Source organism: Myripristis murdjan, chromosome 1 (genome assembly GCF_902150065.1).
Source record: "Myripristis murdjan chromosome 1, fMyrMur1.1, whole genome shotgun sequence".
In the NCBI taxonomy this organism is placed as follows: Eukaryota; Metazoa; Chordata; class Actinopteri; order Holocentriformes; family Holocentridae; genus Myripristis; species Myripristis murdjan.
Window position 1 is genome coordinate 12,506,490 of NC_043980.1, and position 25,331 is coordinate 12,531,820.

General features: G+C 40.6%; 1 protein-coding gene across 1 annotated transcript in view; it reads right to left on the bottom strand.

The window, feature by feature from the left end:
• prkcaa (protein kinase C, alpha, a) overlaps window positions 1-24,864 on the bottom strand; it is a 213,788-nt gene extending 188,924 nt beyond the window's left edge. Inside the window, exons 1-2 of the mRNA XM_030061000.1 lie at window positions 24,507-24,864; window positions 21,155-21,186 (exon numbers count right to left, since the gene is read on the bottom strand). Coding sequence (XP_029916860.1) covers window positions 21,155-21,186; window positions 24,507-24,673 — 199 coding nt within the window. The 5' untranslated portion in view covers window positions 24,674-24,864. The remainder of the gene's footprint in view (window positions 1-21,154; window positions 21,187-24,506) is intronic.
• Between the last annotated feature and the right edge of the window lie 467 nt (window positions 24,865-25,331).

Here is a 25,331-nt window from a genome sequence, read left to right on the forward strand (position 1 = left end):
CAAAAATCAGAGATCTTTAACAGCAAAAACTACTCTGAATTTCACTTCACCTAAACAGATGACTGTAATTCTTTACTTGTCTACTTTACCTGCTAGGGCTGTCATTTTTTTCAAAGATCGAATTCATTCAAACTAATTCTTTTTTACTTTAGATTTGTTAAAACTTGATTTGGGGGGAAAAGTGACAGCAGAATTTTTGGTTGAAACACCCTCATTACAATGCTCTACTTCTGCAGCTAACATAGTTGGCAGCATTCATAAACCACAGAACTGATAATTCACTGTGTAAAGCAAATGTTTGCTCTGGGATTATTTTCCAGACCGTTTCACTCCGCCAAATTTTGAGTCATCAAAACACGACAGTGCTGCTGCTTTTAGGAAAACTAATGTGGACAACAAAATTACGGTGATGAATTAAAGGTGTAAAGTAAGTTTGAAGTCATGACTTGTTTGAGTTAATTTGCCTTGCTTGCACACATCACGATGTCGACACTGAAACAATATTTCGTGCACCCCTAACCTCAGCATAATGCACCAGGCTGAAATTGAAGGTTTTACTTAATCACAGAGGTCAACAAGGGGTCTCTGTTAAATGGCAAGGCCTGGACAATCCAGCTTAGGGATACCACGGCAGCTCGTAGGGCCCACTTTGCATGCAGACAGATGTGGGATTTGTGACATGCTGATGTTACTGGGCGGATTCACAATGAGTGCAGGGAAGGATTTTTCCCTGTTGCGCATAACCAGCCGGAGAGCAAATTCCCAGTAAGTGAGCACACTTCTTACTTGCAAATGACAGGACAACAGGTGGTTCCATTCACTGGAAAAAAGGCCTGAGTGAGTTTTTCACTGAGGTCAAAGCTACCATTAAGCTACCATTAAGCAACTATCATACCATTTTGCCCCATAAAACATCATAATAATCAACTCTTTGTAAGTAGGTTTAACACTGAAACCATAGATGTGGCTTTGACGTTAATCATCTAAATGGGTGTTTTTAAAAACCACTATAACTATGAGTCACTAGCAAAGAGTTCACACATGCCTAACTACCATGTATTACTGCTTCCTTAATGGATACTGTGTATCTGCAAGGATAATATGTGTTGACACTGGCTTTATTTCAATTACAATGGAGTAGACCCTAACTTGGCATGGCAGGAGTACGACCTCTTTATTCACACAAGTCTAATTTTGCTCTGCAAACATTTAACTGTCCGGGCGCAGACAAACTAAACACTGCATGGATGAAAAGTGAAATTTCAAATCAGATGTCTAAATCTTTGGTTGTACAAGTGCATTGGCAATGTTATTTTATTATTAAGGAGTTATTTTGGTTTTGAAGTTTTGCAATAAACCTTTTTATTACAGCTGCATTCCTGCAATCTGCATCATCTACCTCTATTTTTCAGTGGATCAATTGGTATCACTGCCTCTTCCACAATGGATTTCTCATTTCATGATTGATGAACATTGGTGCAAAATGGCAGCAATAAAAAGAAGCCCTTACTCTTGGATTTTTTGGAATTGACACAAAAACTGATGTTTAGCTTTGATGTATTAGATGGTTTCCTATTAAAATCCATAGATACAATGGAAATATGTTGACACATTATCACTCCATATATGTTTAGACACTGATCAGGACAGGAATAAGGAAAATGTACCACCAAACTACACAATGAGCCCAAAAATGCAGAGTCAGTCATTTGTTGTTTAAAAACCAAAACATCAATATACTGGAAAGAAAACAGTTAACCTGATAAGTCATATCCGTTTCTAAAAACAAGTGGTGCGTCTTGGATCAGCTTTGAGCGATATATTATTCTCATCCACACAGCCTCATCCATGTCTTAGTCACGCTGCTTAGTGACAAACTTATTCTGGTTGTCCATTATCCTGCTCTTACTAAAAGAAACCTGAATGGAAGGAACAGAGGAAAGTTATTTATCATGATAAACACATCAGTCCTGACTCACGCTCATGTATTTAGATTCAAACCCTATGAAGGTTGCTAACCACAACAAATACCACCTGTCATCACTCTTGGCACAGCAAGAGGAAACAGTGTGTATATAGCCAACACTACGCACTAATGATAAAGCATAGTTTGGCTCACCATGATGCAACTGTGTGCTCTCAACCTGATTCTGTTGTGACAGGCCTGCCACCTGCCAAGCTGCTTCGTCCTGCAGGAGCTCAACATCCAGAGCTATCCAGCCAAATAGCCAACTGCTCATTTAAGTCCAGCCAGCTACTTCATCATCCTCATTTTTCACTGTAATAAAATAGTTTTTACTAACAAGTTGTAATTCACCATGCGTGAACCTTTGTGACCACTATCCCCTTCTAAACAATGCGAGCATAATGACAGACAAATAAGTCTATCTGTCTGTATCAGTCCTGCCCCACACGCTCCGTATGAATGCTGAGCTGGCCTATGAGTGAAAGATGATGAAGAAATTTCTCTCACTGGTAATGTTACAGAGGAAAATTCTCCATCCTCCTGTCAAAATGTATTTAATGCCTTCACAGACCACCATCAACAGCGCTGCCACTGCTTTCGACTCTTTCTTAGATTACGATGATCCATGTTTGTTGTTGCCAGAAACATTTGACTCTGAGCTGCCCTCTAGTGGATGCATTGCTTAGCATCCATGCCAACGTAAAGGACTAATGTAAGTATGTGGTCAGTAAAATCGACATAATTATTTTCGTACATAAAAAGAGCGTAAAGGAGCCTTCATTCTCCTTTACAGTAATTCACTACATGTTTGCCATCAGGTATACAAACTCAATAAAATATGCAATAATTGTGGCGCACCATTGGCTCACCAGAAAAGAACGTGTACCATGTGTCAAGGCTGACTCCTGAGTCCTGGGTTTGAATCCGACCTCAGGCCCTTTGCTGCATATCATCCCCTCTCTCTCTTTCCCCTTCCTTTCCTGTCTCTCTCTACTGTGACTGTCAAATAAAGAAAAGAAAATAATAACCTTAGAGAAAAAGAGTACGCAATAATTAAGATCAGTCATATGATGCAATAGTGGCATTATAATGTGCCAGAGGTCATCAAATTTGGGTTTTTGCAGCCAAAATTTTTCTCTGGGGGCCATGACCCTGGACTCCACTAGCTGGCGTCTCCACATCCTTGTGGAAATCCCTGAAATTCCAGTGCAAACACAAAGCAGGCACCACTGCTCTCTCATAACTCTGATACGACATGGCTGCATGGTCCACATCATTTCCGCCACATACATTATGGGCATGCGTAAATACACAACACTGTACATACATATGACGATTTACCTGGCCTCCAGTGCATGGCCAAGCATGGCAAACCAAGGCTGACAAGTCTTACTTTCATGTTTCCCTCAAAGCACATCATGCTTGCACCTTGCTGTCGGCAGAATTTTTTTTCTATTTCAAAAAGATCTGGAGCTTCACTTGCACAAAATATAGCAGGATGAAGGGGTGCTCAGTTCATGGACTCACAGTGACTTTCTGCCTCAACACTTTTTGTCCTGTGTTATGAACCTTTTGTGTTAACCTTGCCTACATCGCTACATTATCCAGATACACGTATGTGCTCTGCATGGACAAAAGGATTATGAAAGCAAAGAGAGTTTCCGGCACTTGTAGGGGATCATTTCTGCCCATCATGTGAGCTCGCTGTAATCTGATGATGAGTATGATGAAGTGCTTTATGTTAATACTGTGGTAAGCAAGGGCAGCAAGCAGAGTGGCATTTTTTTCAGGAACTGTGACAGATTGCTATTGTGCTCTGGCCTTCACAGAGCGAAACAGCACTAAACTGTTGTCCACATTGTTCTCATCAAACCAGCAGTAAACTGGCAGCAGCGAGCAACATGAATATTCAAAAGTATTAAATCAAGTCGAAAGTCTCTAAATTGGAGCTGTGCAAATAAAAATGCATCCAGCTGAGTATCACAGTATTATTTTTCAAAACACTATCGATTCTCTAGCCACTTTTGTTGATGTATTCATAGGGCTGCCACTAAAACAGGGTTTGAAGTTGAAAAAAATCCTGAGCCTGAAATATTGTTGGCTTGTGCTTTGCAGCATTCATTTAACAGAACAAAACAGTGCAAGCAACTTTGAACGTCTTCTGGGTAATTATAATGTGGAAAACAGATTTGCACATTTGCTTTCTTGCTTGCTAGATGTTGTGTTGTTTAGTCACATAATCACAAAAGTGAATGAGGACACTGGATTTTGTCGATATTCAGGCTAGTAGCCTCATCCACATTCAACGAAAAGCATACTTTTTTTTGAGCTTCTCAGATAAATCTTCTTAAACTCTGGTGTCCATGGGTATTCATGTAGCCAGCATGTTGATTGGAGACTGATAATCAATTAGCTGCCAGCAATTGCAAACTATTTTAATAATCAAATAATAATTTTGAGTCATTTTTAGGAGGAAAATTTTGAAATTCTCTGATTCCAGCTTCTCAAACATTAATATTTTCTGGTTTCTTCAAGTCCTCTGTTACAGTAAACTAAATATCTTTGGGTTGTGGAGAGTTGGTTGGGATAAACAGGATGTCACACTGGGCTGTAAGAAATTGTGATCGAGATTCTTCACAGTTTTCTGACATTTTATGGATAAAACTACTAAATGATTAACTACTAAACTAAACTACTAAAAAAAATTGACAGATTAATTGATAATAAAAATAATCGTTACTTGCAGCTCTAGATACACTGTTGCTGTAGGAAAGCATTCCTTTTTTGGGGTTGTGCAACAGAACTAGAAAAACTTTTTCAAGCAGAGTGACATAGCCTACCATTAACAATTTTTTTTTTTTCTATTTAATCACGGTGCTGTTTGTCAAATTCTACCTTAAAAGCCTTGTGACACTGCTATAAAAAATGCCTGCTTATGTCAACTGAGAGAGAGAGAGAGAGGAAGAGAGAGAGAGAGACCAAAATGGAATCAAATTCCAGGTGACATCAGCATGACAACGGGAACATGGACGTCATCCCACCTGGCTCTGCTCAGTCAGTCCCCTTCCTGCACTCAAATCCCCATATCAGAGTCACACTGTGAAACAGGTTTGGGCTACTACATGACAGCATGCAATCATGAACTGAACAGGGGTCTATTATCTCATGCCATGCAGGTGTCAGAGAATGTATTTCCATCCACAGAGGAAATCTCCTGTGCAAAGAGACAAGGAGATTTGCATTAATGAGTTGTCCAGACCCCCACTGAAGCCCGAGACACACTGATTCTGAGAAACACCGCTGCACGGGACAAACAAATGTCAGTCATTTCACCATTAAAATGTTGCCATCTATGACTAAGCAGCAGTGTGGATGAATATTATTTTAAATTCACTACTCTGTGAACTATGTGTTTAATATATAAACACTGGGTAAATAATGGCAAAATATGGGCACACGTATATATGACAAAACAGTCCCTCCAGGCTGAAAAATATAAAACAAACAGTAGTATTTGCCATTCAAACACCACCTTCTGTGTTCACTGCCAAACACATTAGGGCTATGGAGCACATATTGAATACAACACAGCATTTTCCCAAATGCACTGTGGGAATTTGAGTGATAAATAATGCAGACAGCCAGGGTGGATTAGCCTCATCTTAATGCAGCTGGTCTGAATTGATTGTCGAGAAACAGGATGAGAGGAAGAGAGGTTTTCAGGGAAATTCAAAATGACCGTTTATTTTAGTATAATGTTGTTTATGGTCAGCACCAACCACTAGCAAGAAACTGTAGCTGAATTCATCAGTTTTTTGCTTGTTTGTTTGTTTTTGGTCAGCTCTGGCTTTAAGGCAAAAACATCTGTCTGGTGTGATGATATCTTTGAGATTAGCCTATTTATTTGCACCTCATTAGCTCTCTTTAGACATTTGGGATCATAAGACAGAATGAAATCCCAGGGAATTCACTTCATCAAGACACAAGCTGATCTGTCTTTTTCACACATGCTCTGCCACTTTCATGCAAGCCACACCCAGTTCAAGGTTATGTCACGTCTATCTGTAAAGACACAACACACACTCGCGCATATCAAAACCCATAATCCGCCCACGCGTAGTTATTCTGATGGATAGGATTAAGATCAGTGGCACTGTCAACTTACTTACAGTATCCAGTCATCCCCAGACTATGACACCATGCAAGCCGCCCAGCCCTGCACAGAGCAGGGAGGAAGACTTTTTGATGCATGAAAAACACACGAGGCAGTCTCAGTTTCTATCAGAAAGGACGAGACATGTGACTTTTTAAGGTTGTTTAGGTATCTGACATAATAAATCAGGCTTGGTTCAGTGATTTAGAATATTAAATATATGACCTAAATATAATTTTGCAGACCAAAGAGCCCTGTCAGAGCCTCTATACAAGAGTTATGCTGACATGTCTCATAAAAATGACCACTGAGGGCCTGTTGCTGCCAAATAAGTTATAGACCTACACTAGATTTATATGCTTGTTTGACCATTTTCATTTCTGGACGTACGCCAGCTCATATATAATCACAAGTCAGTTTTTGGGAGGATGAAAGGGAGGTGAGATCCTGTTTGCACAAAAATATCAAGCGTATCCACTGGTTATATCAATTTTAGGGAGGATGTGAGGAAAAGTGATTACTTACATTTAAAAATTATTGACCAACAGGCCATCTCACCCACCCACTCACTCACTCACTCACTAACATTCTGCCAAGGACCAAAATCCCACTGACAGAGCTGGAGCTTGACTTTGTAAAACAGTTTGTATGTTGTTGCAAGGCACTGACATGTCCATGCATTATCCACATACTATAGTTTAATGCATCCAATGTGACATATTAATGCTATGCACTTTAGAGGTCTGAGATTTTACAACAGTGTTCCAGCTGTTCAAAGTCTAATGTGGTCTTAAGCTATAATGTTGTTTTGTTTTGGTTTTTTTCATATAAGCCTAATATAGTCATAAAGAGCTTTCAAAAACAATCATAAACAAACAGGAATAATACCAAATGTGGGTTACATCAATAACAGGCAAATATGGTGACAATAAACCAGGTAAAAAATAATTATTTATAAAAAATAATAATAATAAAAAAACAGCCGCTGGGTAAAAATTTTAAAATTGTGAGTTATGTTTAATTTAATTTAATTTAATTTTATTTTATTTATTTATTTTAAATAAATGATTCAAAGGACAGCAGATTTCTGGGCACCTTTTATTTTAGGGCCAGTATTCTCACTTCACTGATCTGTCTCCTAGGGGTTTTTAAGATCTAAGAAGTAAACAGGAAACACCAGCAAGTAACAAGTAAAATATTAAAATCAGTTCGAAAAGGACAAGGTAATGTTTCCTGCAGCAAAGCGGGGAAAAAAAAAAAAAAAGGAAATGGTTTTGTGACATCTTCAGCTCTCAGTTAACCAGCCACAAAAGTCTAGACAATCTGCTGCAGTGCCACATTTTAATCAGAAAAACACAGCATAACAGTCAAGGTCCACAGTTAAAGTGTGCGAGTTAATTAATGTTAATTAACGACACGGTTGATGTAACACTTTTAGACAATTTCGAAGAGCAGCTCAGGAGCAGACAACAAGCTGATGCGACATAAGTAAGTATAATGTATAAATCTCTGTGCACTTGAGGATGCAACTTTTCGCCTCAAGGGAGTAAATGTATTGTTAGTCTTGCCTTCCTCCTCCTCCTCCTCCTCCTCCTCCTCCTCCTCCTCCTCCTCAGTGGGTCAAGCACCTGCCTCATCACTTGTCACCCATCTTGATGAGCTGTCTACCTGGAAATGGTATCTAGCCTGAAGCTGAGGTAAGTATCCATAAAGCTCCCATACTGTAGGTGTTGATGACGCAGACACTGAATGTGGCCAATCTGCAATAAAAATAATAATAATAATAATAAAAAGCTATGCTGATGTTTACTGTGTTTTTGAACAGGTCTTGTCTGCTGCACGAAATGACTTTCTTCACTAGTCACTACCCAACTACAAGTCAGTGAATATGATTAGAAAGGCAACTTCAGACACATAAGGGAATTTAAGCCTCACCACACAGGGGGACAGGTTGTTAAGATATGATACATCCTATTTGTTTAGTATTATATTAATGGTAAAAAGTGACATATTTAAACCTTAAAAGACAAAATCAACTTAATCTTTGAGGTATTATCAACATGGTAAGGCATGTCCTGACCAGCTTATGGTATTTCACTCAAGGTTTGAATATGAATCCATAATAGAGGCTTTAGATACAAGTTTCACTGTATGGGTTCAAAGGAGCGGCTGAATTTTTTGAGAAAATGGTTTCTCGGCTTTGTCCAAATGTTTTTTGCATGCTACATTTTATTAATGCACTGTACTTTGTAGCCTAGAACACCGAGTCTCCAAACACAGCCCCCAGATGTGGAACGTCCATAATCTTACTTAATGGCGATTTCAGTGTTCACTGGTTTTTGTCCTTGTGGATCAGACACATAGGGGAGTGGCTTCAAAGAGGTGTGGGTGTGCGCTTAAGGTAATGGAAGGTAATGGCCTGGAGGTGTTTTAACTACTTTGTAGGGTGGATGTGGATCCAGGGTGGTGAGCCTTTTACACCCAGGGAGGCTTTAGGAGTAAGCGGTTTTACTGCTGGGGATTTGCTGGTGCAGCATTAGTTATTATGGGCACTCTCAGGGAGGCCATATTCACATCATACCTCTAATCTGACAGGCTCCCTTAACAGGCAGCAGGGGGCATCGCACAGGTCACAGGCCTGATCGTGGTCTATGTGTTAAAGGCGTCAGTCACACAAGCAAGGATTATGATTTCCTCAGGGTACAAGTCTTTCTCTACCCAGTGCCAGAAATGAATGGGCCTATCTCTTTTTCTTCACCTGCAATAGATAGGACCAAATGGAAGAAAAAACTAATGTATCCTGAGCCAAGGAATCTACTGGGGAAAAACTGGATTCAGCATCAAACACTTCAGTAGTTCTTAGCTAAAATGTTAAATTGCTTGTTGTAATGCCACCACCGGATCAATTGGCATACATGATGAGCTTTCTCTGTGAGATTTGGAAACTGGGCCACCAAGTTTGGTGACTCTGCAACTTGATGTCTCCGAGATCCAGATGTCTCTGAGCTTTTAATGCCAAAAAAAAAAACAAGCAGAGTAAAAAAAGGTTACAGCACCTTAACACTGAACCTTGGACCTACTCTTGGACCAATGCAGGGAACAGCCAAAAAGATTCAAATATGAAAACATTCAGAGAAAATAAAAGACAGAATGTGCATGGCTTGAACCAAGGTCCCAAGTCAACCCAACAAGTTGCTAACATCTGCGGCCCAGACTAAGATGTGTGTAGGTCCTAAACCAAGGTCCTTATGTAATCACACAGTGGCCGACTAAAGAGACGGAGCAAGTGTACTCCTATAAACAGAACATGAGTGCTACGCGTAGCAGTCTATCTCTTCAGGGGACCGATGAACAACTCTATATATAGCCTCAGTTGAACTCTGCCCCCTTCCCACTCGCCCTCTCATGAACACACACCCACATACACACACAGACACGCACCATGATACCCCAAATTTTGCTCTTCTCCATTTGTGCAGACAAGGCCTACCATGAATCACAATGTCCATCTAACCCTGGGCCACAACAGTGTCAAGCATCTAACAGCTGGGAAATCTCAACGCAGAGACCACAACATCCAACCAAATCCTTCACTGATACATTGCAATGATGAGGCTAGATGTGTGTGTCTGCGCAGAAGAAAAAAGGGAATATGGATATAGGAGCAAAACCCCTTGGGGTTCGACTTGGAGCAGAGGCATTGCAACAGGCAGCTCTCCAGCTCTGAGCAACAGGAATAAAAAAAAAAAAAAATGAAAAGCAGGGAGAGAAATGGGCAGACAGTCAGAGAAGTAGAGAGAAGTCAAGAGAGAAAGAGAGAAAAGGAAAGAGTAAAGCTGGCAGTGTACTCGCTGTCGAGAATGAAATTCAGCTGTTAGCACGAAAAAATGCACACATGTGCAGTGAAAATGAATCTCTGCGCTGGCTCTGGCTCTCACAGTTCTTCATACACCAGCCAACAACGTACAATCAACTGTTAATGCTCCAATATATTGCACATCTGGTTGTGTTGTCTTATGCAAAAGCCTCTCCATTTTCTTTTTCTGCTGAATGTCTCCATGTTAAGTCTTTTTGCTCATTATCCTTCATTATCCAAGTTTACCTCATTGTAATTATACCGCTGTCTTAAGACAAGGACAAACAATAGAGCCTTAAGATACACAAAAAGGATAGAGACGAGGCAAAAAAAAGAAAGACGATGAGACGAGATAATGTTAGAGTGGCAGAGAGAGATCGTGACAAAGGCAACGGGGCGGTCTGTGGTTCAAAGCCCTCACCAAGGCAAAGCTGATGGTGTGATTCTGACCAATCAAGGCGAGCCCTGAGGGAGTATGTCTGACATTCCAGAGGGTTTCTGTGAATCTCTATACCACAGGAACACAGCTTGCCTGTGTCTGTCACGAATGCTTGTTTTGCATTACATCTATAGCTTTCATGGCTTAAATAGCGACCGAAATTAATTTAGCTTCGAGCTTTGATCTCACACAAAGAAGGACCTGGGTTTGACTCTAAGACACAGCCCTTCCTGTGTGAGCTGTGCATGCTTTCCCCATATTTGCATGAGTAAATGATTTTAAAAATACACATAAATTAATGGATAAAGAGATATACAATTTTCCATCAAGCTAACCTTTGACTTGGATTTCGTCATGAGCGTAGCACTTGTATGCACAGACTGTTTTATTTTGAGTTGTTTTTTGGTAAATGAAGCTGTTGACTACTAATATTCAGACCAGAATCAAATGATGTTAGCTATAAAATAGCCCTGATGGCTGAACCCCCAAAAGTACCATCTCTGAATAAACTCATAAACTTGTTTTTTTCCCACTGCCTGCCATAATTGGCCTAAATTAATGAGAGTAATTGCATTCAACCAGGTATGAGAGTTAAGGGACATTGCCCTACATAACTGCTGAAAAAAAGCAGTGGCTCTTCAACATATTTAATAACTGTGCACCACCAAACATGCATTTTAGAGATACTTATATATAGTCAAAGAATGGAGTCATTATGGCCCTAGCAGTGCCTGCCCAAAGTGACACAAAATATATGTCATACTTTTGGAAGCACTGGAATAGATGTCTCTATGTGTTTTAATTTTTTTTTTTTGTTCTGTCTGTGTGTTCGTATGTATTCTTTTATATGGACCTGAGTCTGGAATAAAGTTTATATATATATATAATGCTTAATTTATAGTCTCTAATTAAAAGACAATTGAAAATGTTAGCTCCTTAAAGGAATACTGTGCTTATTCTCAATGTCAGTGTTGCAAATGAAGAATATTTATCTTCCCGCTTGCACCAGAGCTCCCTGTTCATTTGCCTGATTCATTTGCAAATTGCAGATTTTACTTCCACATTATTTGTCAGCCAGGCATAACAGACATCTGAGCATGGAGTAAGTGCAAACACAGCGATGTTATGGTGTGAAAACATACAATACACGGTTTTTATGAAGCCTGTTAAACACTAGCTTGGCACATACACTGCCCCAGTTTGTACCCGGCGGTGCTATCTACACAGTGCATTCTTGCTGTTGTAGGTTTTCTACCTTTTAAGCCAAAGGGAATACCAAAGCTCTTTCTCTCTGTTTTCTCTGGTCATGAAGCACCAATTTCAAAAAAATATTTGCACCTTTCTACTGCATAGAAAGCCCAGTTTTATGAAAAGACCATCATTCCAGCAGCGAATTATTCCTTTCACTATAACCTGCATGGATGCTCTACTTTCAAGCAAATTCACTCTTAGAGAATTACTCACCGAGACACAAATCGGCGTCGTTCATTACAGGCCACTTGAGGTTTTCTTTGTAATAAACCCACACACATCTCTCCCAAAAAGATGGGAGTTTATTATCAGAGGCCGTGTAACGCCCCAGGGAAATAAAGGATGAATCATGTATCACTGCACTTACAGAATGTAAAGCTGCTGCACAAAAGAAATGGAGCCATAACACCCTCAGAACAGACTGCTCATTAGGTCTTGATGTCTATATTTTCATAGCTACATTAGACAATCAGCAGTCATTAGCCGGCACTTGAACTCTGCAGTATATAATGAATCCAGGCGGGGGAAGTGTCAGTAGACAGTCTGTCTTGTCTTTCTGGGCGCAATCATGACTGCATGGGTGATCTCAGTATGAACACTGACCCTTGCGCATTACAAACTGGATGAAAAAAGTTGCAGAATTATGATAGACTGCAGTGTCTTTAGGTCTGAAAGCATCATTTGGCTGAATCAGATCTTGTGAGTGCCAAGTACGCAAAGCAAACTAAAGATCTAATGCTCCAGCAGTGCCGAAAAAAAAAGAAAATCAACAACCAAAAGTAAGAAGAGGATGCATGTGTCAGTCAATATGGATGGAGACCACAGACACACAGTGTTTACCTTTCCACAGGACTGTCAACACAGGCCTGACTGGGATGACACGGTGCCGGATTTGCCCAAGGATGTTCTTTGCATTATCCAAACAACTTACAGCTAAAATGTGATGCAACAAGCTCTAAAGCCGTAACAGTGGTTTTTAGTGGGAAACACACCAGCGTTTTCACTAAATGTGTGACACTGGCAAAGTTTGGTCACAAATTGTTTGACAACCAAGACCAGTAACCATCCAAAAGTCAGAGCTGCAGCTGATTTGTCTTTAACAAGGTGATCTGAAGGAACTTTCCATGGTTTCCTTTTTTTCTTCTCTTTTTCTTTTGGTTTTCAATCTAGTAATTGTGACTCTTTTTGCATGCATACAGCACAATTAACAATACCTTTACATCGGTTTAACCATTACCTGTCCAAAAATGTCTGATTCAGTCAAAAAAGGTAATTGTTAGAGGATCACATTTTGAAAAGCTGCATCAGGACAGTAATATCAGGTGGTATACATTTTGAAAGAAGTTTTGTTCACTCAAAGATGGTGGTATCATACTTCTGCATGTTGTCAAGAGCACCGTGAGAGCTGAGACAAGACAGGAGAAGGCTCTTTACTTCAGCTTTCTGCCTGTAAACACAACAAGGCAAGACACCACGTCCAATGTATTTGTCCAGTGTCTGCCTTCTTCGCCTCTGGAGGTACCTCATAATATCAAAATGTATTTTTAAAAATAACTAGAATATCAGAAAAAATGGCACATGCGCTATTCCAGTGCATTCCGGTTATACATCATTACACTGACATATAGCAGGAGGAAAATGCAGGAAATGAGCAAAAACTCCAGTCACACTGGAACGATGCCCTGTGCTCACATGCTCATGACATCTGTAGCTCGTGAAAGATTGTATTTGCAGGCATGGTGCAAATTCATGGTTGGACAATAAGTTTTCTACTCTGTTTGGTGGTAGGCTTCCCCCACGACAGCAAAACTCATTAATCTCCTCTTTTGTGTGTAAAGGAACATTAGTAAGCCTCAGGTGAAATCTATTTGTCTGCCGTCCGCCAATAAACGTCCACTCCACCTGACACTATCCCCTCTCAAGAGACTGTTGACTGAGGTCAGTTCCATCAGCTGTGTGCCATTATTTTGTTGGACACTGAATCTATATAGTAAATGCTATTCTGTGAAGCAGAGAGAGAAATAGCAGAGACCAACAGTTCCTCTCAGACTCGAGCACCACAACAGAAAAAGATCACCACTGTAAGCAGCACAAAGTGGGACTTCGACAATGATTACTGTGTATGCCATTCATGTTTCATGAGCCAGGGAGAGAGAAGCATCGGGTAGCACCGGAAGACAATCGAGTACAACTTAATACCTCATGCCAGCGAGGGATAATGAAGACAATTCCAGATTTTTCCTGGGGCTTTTTTGCGAATGTATTTTTGCTTCAGTTTTGACTCCAACAGTTTTCTTCTTTTCTTTACTTATTCCCTATCTAGTCATCATTCCAGACATGACACAGATAGAGCATCGTCCTTCGAGAGAAATTTACCTCAAAAGGCAAAGCCCTCTGTACTTTCAGTTAGATAATTATTTTCAAAGCAGCTGCTCAAAGCATTATTTATTCGGCATTCACTTTGATTGCACTTACAAACAAGTAATCAAGCATATAAACATACAGTCGGACCTCGACTACCTGAACCCCGCAGGAATAAAGGTATTTCAGACAGCCGAAATTGTTGATAATTGAAACATGCATAAAATGTACCAAAAGTAATATATTATTAAGGTGTTTCCAGACACTTGTGGTACAAATAGCTTTTCAACCACATAACAAATACCAAATACAAAACCAAATGTACACCTAGCAGTAAAATTACTGTTTTCTGCAAACACTCACCAGGAGAACATTACATCAACATGACAAATATATAGGCCTGCCAGTAAAACAGCAGTTGTTTGCAAGCAGATATGAAATAACTCGCAGCAGCGGTGCACGCAGGAACAAACAACCAATGAATAATGGAGTGATTTCCTGGAGAATAATACTGTAATGACAGAATTAGATCTGTAGGCAAGTGGAAAGTAGTGTGCAGTTTCTATTGTAAAGACAAAAGGCGGAAAAAAAAGGGAAATGCGTGCGCTTGACTGGTCATTCTGTGCGATCGGGGGTTAGATACTTGCAGTCCTACTGTATACGAAAAAGTCGTGGGGGTCTACATGATTATTTATTTTTTCAAATCTGTCAGAAGGGACAACGGCGCACATTAGTCGCAGTTTACAGACTGAAATGCTTGTTATCAAAATCTGAACTATGATCCACTCGTCCGTACTCTGGGGCTGTAGACTAATGGTTTCATGTTTCAGCCAACGGTGGTAATGGTTTCTTGATACCATCTGACTCTGGTGGCAGGCCATGGGTTACAGAATTGAGTTTGCAGCAGACTGTTCACTGATTTGAACCCCTGGACCAGCTGGGAACATGTGGAGCGGGAAAAGAAAGAGTAATACATTCCTCTCAGCATGTATGTAAAAAACACCCTTGAGGAAGGCGCTGAAACCCTCAACATACTCAAATGTGGCTGCCCAGTCGCCAACAGAAGACTCGAACTTGAACGTGGCAGCGTCCAATGATTATCTTTAGACTTAAAATGGAGCAAGACTGTACTGTCAACTTAACCCTGATACATAATGTAAAACACAGTTCAGAAAAACAGTAATAAAAACAAAACCTTCTGCTAGGTTCCCAAACCTAACGTGTGCCCTTTGCAATAACGAGAGCAAAGAAAATAAAGGTGCTGAGTGACACGGCTACAAATTGCCCGGCTGTACTTGCAATGCCAGCTACATTGTGATTTGAGATACCTGCATGAGTGCGTCGGGTCAAAGCCTTGAAATAGGACTCCACAGTAAGACCGGCCAAGAGACTACAGGCAGACGGTTCACAATGCAGATACCATCTAAAAGGTGGTTAATGACGGGGCTGTTTTGTCTCGCCAGCCTTAACTAGGCTAAAATCTCATTACATGGAGTGTCATGTTTAGAGCGGTTTGATTTATCTGCCAAGGTCGCATAAGTTCACAGGTAAAACAATAAATTCTGATGCTTTGACTCCGTTGTCCAAGACCACCTGCATCCAACAGAAACCTCTAAATCGCTCACTAGATTCAGGTCTGGAATCACTTCCATTACACTGAATGAAAATCTGTTTTGGCAAATCAGCATCCATTGCCTGGTAGTATTTAGGCACACTCTACCTAAGCAATGTGCAAATTTCCAACAACAAGTGTCCTGTTGACTCAGTGGTCTCAGGCATGCACCCAGTAACCACGACATCCTGTGCTCAAGCCTGGCCCAGGAAATTTGATGCATGTTGTCTGTACTGTCTCCTTCCACCTGTCTGATATATGCAAAGTACAAAAAAAGCCAACGGTAACTGGTGCTATTATAAATAATATTTTTTAAAAAAACACATGTATAAGTGGAAAAGTTTACCTAAACCCCTATCATGCAGTATATCACCAATACATCACCAATACTTACCATGCTGAGATCTTAAAATTATGAGGTTCTTTCTGGATGCAGTTCTGAGATACTGAACATCAGAGATTTGTCATGCAAGCTGGTAAAACTATTATGTGCATTCCAACGTTTTAAAATATTTAACCCCCAAAAGGTTCTTAGAAACACAAAACACCTTAAAAAGCACCACGCCGACAGTAACATTCACTGATATGATGATTGTTCAGTTTTGATTTAAGAAAAAAAAAAAGAAAAAAAAGGTTGAACCCTTTTTAATTTGAAGTGCACAATATTAAAGCTGGCCCTATGATTAGATCAAATTCTGTGAATAGCCCACTCTATTCTTAGAAAAGGGCCATTTGCAGGTCTGGAAATTAAATGTCACTCTTGTTAGAGAAATGCCACTCTCCGGTTTATCACTTTGTCATTTCCACTTAGTGACTGAAAACCACCTTCTATCTGCTTGTTGACTTGACCCTCATTTCACTGGAACTCAGTTTAATAATTGATGTCTAATCGGATATTTTAAAGCGGGGACCTTTTTCAGTTTGAATAGCAGGGCTAAAATGAATCAGCTTCATCCTGTTAAGTCAGCCATAATTTATTTACAGCCCCAAGGCTTGGATTTATGATGGAAGAAGCAGGAATGGGCAGTTTTTGGAAGGTGAAGCCAAACATCTGCTGTCTAATATCTGAGTATTTGGCTTCAAACACATGACATCTCCATTGGGATGATAAAGAAAATGTTCTGTACACAAAATTCCTCCCCATTCTCTTCAATCCAGCAGCTACTGCATGCAGGTGTAGAAGCTGGTATCAGCGCAGTGTAACTTAAGCACGGGCATGAGTGATTTGATCAGTGGTGCTTGGGAATCAGTGTCACTTTATAGGCAAAAAGCGTGCGGCTTTGTGGACGTCAGCTGCCTAAGTGTAAGGTGAAGTGACTCCAGTATGTTTTAGTGCCATTTTAAGAGTTCTGAGGCATATCATTTTGGCCAGGATAATCGCGACATGAAATTTGCATATCGTCCCATACCTAATGCATGCACTAGTGAACAGTTTAAAAATGTCAACTTAAATGCAGATTACAACCAAATTGGTGCACAACAGGCAAATCCCCCAACTGGCCAACTGTTCTGCTGCAATTACAATGCAATGCAACTGCTTCTATAATCTATAAATGTCAAATAAGAGCCAAATTCCCACTGTGCGGGGACATTAGTGGTGACACGTTCCTAAGCTCTGTAGCCTTTCACTGACGACTGGGATTTTTGAAGTTTTAAATTTGCCATAATAACTCTGAAATGCTGTACTTATGTAACGCAAGTAACTGTAGTGTGATAACTGAAAATTAAAATGTAATCTCTTGCATTACTTTGTGAGCAGGAAAAGTAACTGAATGACAGCACCACTGCCCTGGAGAAGGTTTGTGCTTGTCGTGACGTCTCCTGTGCTGCGGTGTCTTCCTAACGGCTCCCTCTAACATCCCTCTAATCTCTCGATTTATTGTCGCCGGTGTAACAAGCTCCGACAGTAACAATAATGAGACATGATGAAAATGACAGCTTCCCAAGGAGCACAGTACCACAGGAAGCAGAGGTGGGTTGGAGGCGACCCAGGGGAGGAGAGCGGACGGGACGAGGGGGGAGGTGGGGGGCATACGCTGACGATAATGTCACGTTATGCAAAAACATCTTAGGCTGTCAACACCCCAACACCTCGGACTGACTCACAACAGAGCCTGGCTTCCACATCTCACCCAAGTACAAGCAAATACTAGAAGCCTGAGAGCAGACTATGTCTCACCTCCATGCTAGATCACATACAGGAGTGGGTGTTGGGTTGCTGGCAGTCGGGCCCACTGGGAAAAAAATGGAAATACATGTAGACATGGGCTCACACGCATGGGCTTATATGTAAATTTACGCATGTCAACATTTCCCAGACGGTTGCACCATCCTTCTCTGGCATTTTAAACATGATAGAATATAAAATTTGTTTTACCAGGACGTGTGCGATGATTTTTTTAAGATTACCATCTCTCTCTCTCTTCAGAGGGAGAATATATAAACCAAAAGCCCTCTCAGTCAAGGGTTTGACATTGTTGCTCCCGTTGGAGGTGACCAACTCTGTGTGGTTTCTATCAAGGAGTTCAGCTGATCTTTGTTCCACTGCACCTCAGAGTCATCATCTTTCATTTGTTGTGCCGAGAGTTCAAATGCACCACAGTCATGACGTTCTTTAACAGTAATACCAGAGAGGAAGATGTTAGGTGAAAGCAACATGATTTTAATACAAGGATTAAGCAGCACAGGGCAAGTGACTTGTTTGTGGTACTGTGCACCTTGTTAAATCAACAGACTGCAATCAGCTGTTAACTTAGTGTTTCTCATCGACCTCACTGACTTTAAAGCTGACTTTATCTCACATTTGTTACGTGTTGCTGACTTTTTGGCTGCTAGCACATGAGCATGAATTGTACTTGCATTTTGTTCTCAGGCCTCTCTTGAAATGGTTCTCAATCTCAACACTACCAAATTAAATGATAAAACCAAATAACTAACAGTAAGGGATAGATGAAAATTTTTATTCATGTTACTATGGGTGGATGTCAGCAAAGACGACAGTAGTTTCGGACCATTAACAAACTTTAAAAAGATCCAAAATACCAACATCCGAGCAGCACATCAGTTTGACGTGCTCTGCACAGTTACCTGAGCGCTCTGCAGCTCTGAGTCAGACCTTGGCAAGCCCAGCAGTTTCCACATTAGATCAGGAATTATGACAAAGACTTGATGCATGCTTAGGCTCAAACTGGCAGGTTGATGGGACATTCACCTTTGGCGATGTTGGTGACCGGGCTTTGAACTAATGTGATCTGTCTGTCCACTTTCACGGGTCCTAATCCATGACAAATGTAAAATTCCCTGGCTTTTCCATGGTTTATGGGACTAAAATGTTGAATTTCCACATCTCTATAGTTTTTTCCTTGCTTGATATTTTAAATGAATGTTAGATTCAAGGTTCTTCTTATAGGAATTCTCCAACATTTTCAGCAAAATACCCCTTGTATAACTTTCACAGACAAACGTGTATTCCAAATACAGAACACAATATAAATGCTATAAGTTTATTTTTTCCCTTTGACTGACTTAGGCTAATGACTCCTATAGACTTCAAGTCTTTATGCTAAGCTAACACAAACTGGTTCCTATAGGAACTGAACCACCGGACTTACAGAGGTGATAATGGTATCAAACATCTTGACTCAGTCTGGGTGAGTCAGAAAAAGGGCATTTTTCCCAAAACATTGGATTACTCCTTTAAAGTTTATTACCCAGCAGAAGAAGTGAATGTATTGTTAGTACAATGGAAAATAAATATTACATCAAGTGTTTTAACTTGAGACTCACAAAAGTCAATGATATTCTGTGACTTGTCCTAAGAACTGATTAAATCCCCTGACTTTCCCTGTCTGGAACAGACTTTCTAAAAGTCCATGACCTTCCAGAAACTCGATGACCCATGAGAACACTACACATTTGGGTGTCTCTTGCTGTCTCTGATTCTTGACGTTGCTCCTTTCTCTTCTCCAGCTCACATACTGTAGTAATACTCTCACTCACTTCCATAACTTCCTTCTTTACCAAACAGTTCGCCACCTGCTTCCACAAAATAAAAGCCTCCCTTTGTTATTCTGTGTTGGTGTAGCCCCAAACACTGATTCTTTAACTAGCCATGATAATTACAGTTTTAAACAATCTCAGCACCATGCAGGAAGCTGACAGGAATTGTTTTTACTGTCAAAGATATCAACAGCATAAATGCATAATTATAGTCAGAGAGGACAACAAAAACCACAGGCTCTAGATAAACTCGCAGTAAAACAAAAGTGTGTGTAACCATGATACAGGCAACTGATATCGTGTCATATGAAATAAAATCAACAAAGCCGAGCCTTGTTGGCCATTTGTCATTATATTGCTGGCTCTCCCCTGGCAAACAGTGACTACACTATAACACGTTAGGGAGCAACAATGTTATATTTGGTCCGTTGCCAAAAGTAACACTAACCTGAATATGTTTGACATTTTTTTGTGTCATGACTGTAAAGTGGCAAAAGTAGAGAGAGCTTTCAGAGGAGGGGAGGAAGTTATTTTGATGCATGCAGCTTTAACAATCTGGAGACAATGAAATCCTTGAAATGGTTGAATATGATTTGAATTCATACATTAAATTAAATGTAAAAAAACATGGACAGAGCCTTCTGTCTGTAATCATTGTTTACTTCGTCCATATTTGTGCACATTTTCAGAAACAGTGCAGCACCACCGGAAATCGCAGTGTAGCCTATAGTTCAAGAGAGACCGGTCTACAAGCAAAAGATGATGAAGAAATTTCTCTCATTGGTAATATTACAGAAAAAAATTCTCCATCCTCCTGCTACGACGCGTTTAATGACCTCACTGATCACCATCCTCTACAAAGCTGCCTCCTATTTTGCCTCTTTCTTAGCAGGTCCCTTATTGCGACCTCCACCACCATCGGCATTTTGTTGTTGTCAGACACATTCGTCTCTGTGCTGCCCCCTAGTGGATTTACTGCTTAACATCGAGGCCAACAAAACGCATGCATGTTAGTCTGAGGCTGGTGACGGTTATTTCATTTGAAATGTATTTATTTCGGCACGTAAAGGGCGTAAATAAGCCATTAGTGGTAATCTGTCATTCAGCCGCTAACAGAAACAATCATTCAGTTCTTCACACAGGAAACCAAACATGTCATTTCCTCCCATTAGAGGTACAAATTAAATTAAGCTGTTGTTTCAAGGAGCACCCAGCCAGCAAGAAAGAAAGAAAGAAAGAAAGAAGGCCATCAAACCTGAAGTTCAGGGGTCATGTAGTAGACACATTTTGCAAAAACACAAAAACAGAAATACATGCAACTTTGTCAAATCCAGACCTCTGTGTGAAAAAGCTAATGCACTGAGATGACCAGGAAGTTCTCTACAGTCTTCAGTGCATCACACACGGCACACCAACACACACACACACACACACACAAACAGGTCTCATAATGTGTGAATGAGTCAACAGTCTGAGGTGGGCTGGAGCCAAGGCTGTGGACGTCAATTTCATTTTACCTTGGCACTGGAATCCTTGTTTTCCAAATCCCCTGTGAAAATAGAGCAGAAGGAGGAATTAAATAATTATTTGACATCTCTTCCTCTTTTCCTCTGTCTCTCTCTCTCCATTTTTCACACAAACACACACATGCATTTATTCATTCAGTCATTCATTCATTCATTCATTCCAAGACTAAGACATTGCATTGTGCAGACGAGTGTTCAGTGGCAGTATTGTTATCTGCTGTTTGCAGGATGTTGGTAACCTTGCTTGTCATCTCCTGCCACCACAACAATAACACATCTGCTTAATTACTTTATGCAACTGTAACATGAATACCTTGGGTCTCAAATGAGCTTTTCAGGAAGTTAATGAACTTTAAATGAACTGAGATTGTGAAATATTGCCATAAAATTTCCAACGGCAACAAAAAGACAAAAAAAAAACTATACAGTGGCAACATAAGTGAGCCAATATGATCTTGCATAAAATGAATGACAACAAAATCAAAATGGTGAAATGGTTTTAGTTTTGCTTTTCTGCTTATCTGTTGGATGAAAAATACAAATAGATTTGGGAAATTTGAAAATTGCATTAAAACTGCATTACACAGCACGTTACAAACATAATACAGAATTCCTCCCCTGAACTCATAGCATTTTGCCTTTAAAATAATACCACTCCAACCCAAAACACTAAATAAAGTGAAAATAAACTGACACTTATAAGTAAATGCATAAACGAACATGACCAAAACCACACAAATTTAAATAACTAATTAAATAAATAAACAAATTACTGAGCTACTGAAAAAGCTTGTAATAGCCATTATTCTATCACCTGCTGGAGTCATAAATCTACTAAACATGTCAACATTCAAGTGAAAAAAACACCTAAACTGGAGAGAAGAGGCTCCAGTCTTTCATCAGTAAGGTGAGCCAACAAGCAGTGTGTGTGTGTTTTTTTTTTTCTTGTTTGTTTTAATTTTCCACAGAATGTTGTGCTTGCTTGCACATGACTAAGGAGTGGCACTTTGTTGGCCAGAGGTCACGCTGTAAAATTATCAAGGCTGTAAACCAGTTGCAGTAAATGGCCTGAGAAAACACGGCTTCTTCCAGCGTCTTCAGGAGCAGAGGGCCGTCATGGCAGCATCCCTGCACTCCCCTACGTATAAAGCCTCTGCAAGTTTCATTAAGGCAAAGATAAGACTTTTTCAACATCTTTTGAAACGCCAGTTAGCGTTATGTTTAACAGTATTCAAGGACACGAAGCCTTGTATTCAAACTCAGCACTCAGGAGGTTTTCAGGACCTGTGTGGAGAGCCTGTCAATGCCACTGTCTCTTGATGTTTTTGTGCAAATCAGTGAGCGGGCTGAAGGCCGTTCCAAAGTGTGAAACACTGACCTCCGATGACTTGCTTAACAAATATGACAAACTCAAAGTTCCTTGCACTAAACTGCAAGGAAATAAAGAGCCTATTGTAAGGTGTATATCCTGTATGTGTCTGCCTTCCTTCCCCCACACCGCAAGAACTCCATTTCACCCGTCACTCAGAGTATTCATGGTTACATAAAAATTAGACAAAATCATGCATCATGTGTGAATGGCATGCATTCAAAACACATTCTGAACAATGGAAATACATTTTCTCCTTGCTTGCAGCTGACGTACAGCATGCAACCCAAACTGTCCATTTGAAATATGCCACCTGCACGTTATACAACATTTCCTGAGGCATTTTCTGAGGAACACACCGACGGTACAAAATATTAGGGGCGATTGACATTGAGTTACAACCGCTTTTGCACAATCGACACCCACGTCGTCTCAGAGCTCGTTTGCTCATGCCACTCACTGTCATCCACTGTGTAGAAAATTTACTGATCTCCAATGTAGTTTCAGCGATGGGTGGATAATGCCAAGATGCTTGGCAGAACGCCTCAGGAGATCATTTGTGCCACTGGCTCCTACTTAAACTTTCTAATTCTGCCAGATCTTTACTTTTGCCTCATCTTGTAGCTCATTATTTTTGTTATTCATGTTGTAGCTCATTGCTGGTATTGTTTAAGCACATCGATCTTGTGGTTTTAGCTCACTGTGTTTTATTCTTCACTCTTATTCTTTATCCATAGAATATCTGAATTAGCTCTATTGCTGTTTTTACTCTGCATTTATTATCTCTGTCTTTATTTTATCTGTATCTGTTTTATTGTGGGCACTGTGTCTCAGCACCGGTGACCAACCCAGTTTCTCCTTCCGGGGATCAATAAAGCAAATCTATCAAACTCGTCCGCTCCTCTTTATGCGCCCCTGAGCCTTTGAGATTGCTAGAGATTTAATAAGGGAAATCAATAAGGTATAATGGCTTTTACCTGGATTCACCTCATTAGATCACTTCCTGGAAAAAGTGTCCCTAATACTTATTCAGTATATTCAGAGCATGTGAAGCGTTTTGGTTTAACAACAGCCTGTGTGCCCGCAGCGCCAGCGATTGGGAAACCTGACCTAATCTCTAACTTTGATTATCAGCTGCCTGGTGGTGACTTTGCCCTGCACCCTAGTCAGAAATCCGTAGCTTTACAGCGGTAACAGTTGCAAAGTGAAAGCAGAAAGAGCCTGGTTTTATCTGTGCATTCAAACTGGGGCCGATCCTGGTCCTGAGCTGCATCTCTCCAGTTGCAAGGTAGGAATAATCTGATTATCAGAGCAAAGTCAGACAGCCACACAAGGCTTGTCAGTTTGTTCCCTTACGACAGTGATGCCTACCACGGGAAAATCCAGTCACTGTATTCAGCCTTTACTCATGCATTACTGCAGTGGCTCTCTACGGCCCCTGGAGATCTTTGCAGCAAACGAAGAGGAGTATTGGTTTAATTTCCCTGTCATTCATAAGGTATTATCCCAGCTGGAGACAGCAGCGTACTGTATAAGAAGGACTATTGTGCAGTCATACAGTAGGTTTCATTCACAGCACTACTGTCTCCCAAGAATAGGGTCAAGGTGGTTACATAATTCAATAGTAAATCAACAACAATAAAACTTCTCATACAGGGAGGTAGGGATCCTAGGGGGGAAAAATCTTGGCAAATGAGGATACATGATGTAATATCTACCTAGGAGTCACTGAAAAAGTTTGAGCACCACTGTGCCATTGCGCCTGCAGTAAAATACACATATACATGTATATAAATAAATGTGGAAAAGTGCTGCAGACGTGAACAGAATGTAGGCCTGTAGGCTTGTACGGTCTGGAAAAAGAAAGTTGCAGCCCAAAGTTATATCACCGGGCAGAGAGCAGACTCGCCTCAACTTATCCAATATTCAACAGGCAGTTGCGGGGTGGAGATGGAAAGCAAACGGGAGGCTTACCAGATGAAGTCGGTGCAGTGGCTGCAGAAAGTCGGCTGCTTGAAGAACCTGGCTATGAATTTATGGTTCTTGACTTCGAAGACGTTTTTTTGCCTCAGAGCACCTTTGCGAGCGAACCTATTCGCCACGTCCGAGGTGGACGACTCGTTTGAACTTACATCAGCCATGGCCCCCCACACGCAAAAAAAAACACAAAAATAAAGCAGTGATGTTGCTTTATGCGTGTCTCTGAGTGTTTCTAGGAGTGTTTGAGTCCCTTCAGGCTGGCAGCCCTCTGTGCTGAAGCAGCGCAGTGCGGAGCGGTAGTCTTCACTGAGTCCTGCCTGGAGACGCTGGACTGTCTGCGGGCTCTCCCTGCCTGCTGCCCCGCTGACAGCTCCGCGTCCGTCAGCGCACCCGCAACGAGAACACACAGCTTCCGGTCCCAAATTTCAAAATAAAACCAAGCTTCTGTAACTCTCATTTCACAAGGGGGACGTCGAAATAAGCATTTCCCAAAAGTAACCAAGCATATAGTCTGCGCTGCGTCTCGCTCCCATAAAAGCTGATCTTTGCATGGCTTTAGCGGAAAATCTTCAAAGAGTAAAAATATACACCCAGTGGCCACATGTGCAACCTAATCTGCCATAAATTTTACCTTTAAAGAAAGTTTATAATGCTCAGTTTTTGCTGGCATCGTGTAAATTTGATCCTATGTTTAATACTGAGGTTGTAGTTTGCTGAGGTCTTGTGCTGGACTATATTATAATGAGAGGTGTTTCCAATTATTGAGGGGGGACAGAATAGTGGAAACACCTCTCAATAAAATGCAGTCCAGTACAACAG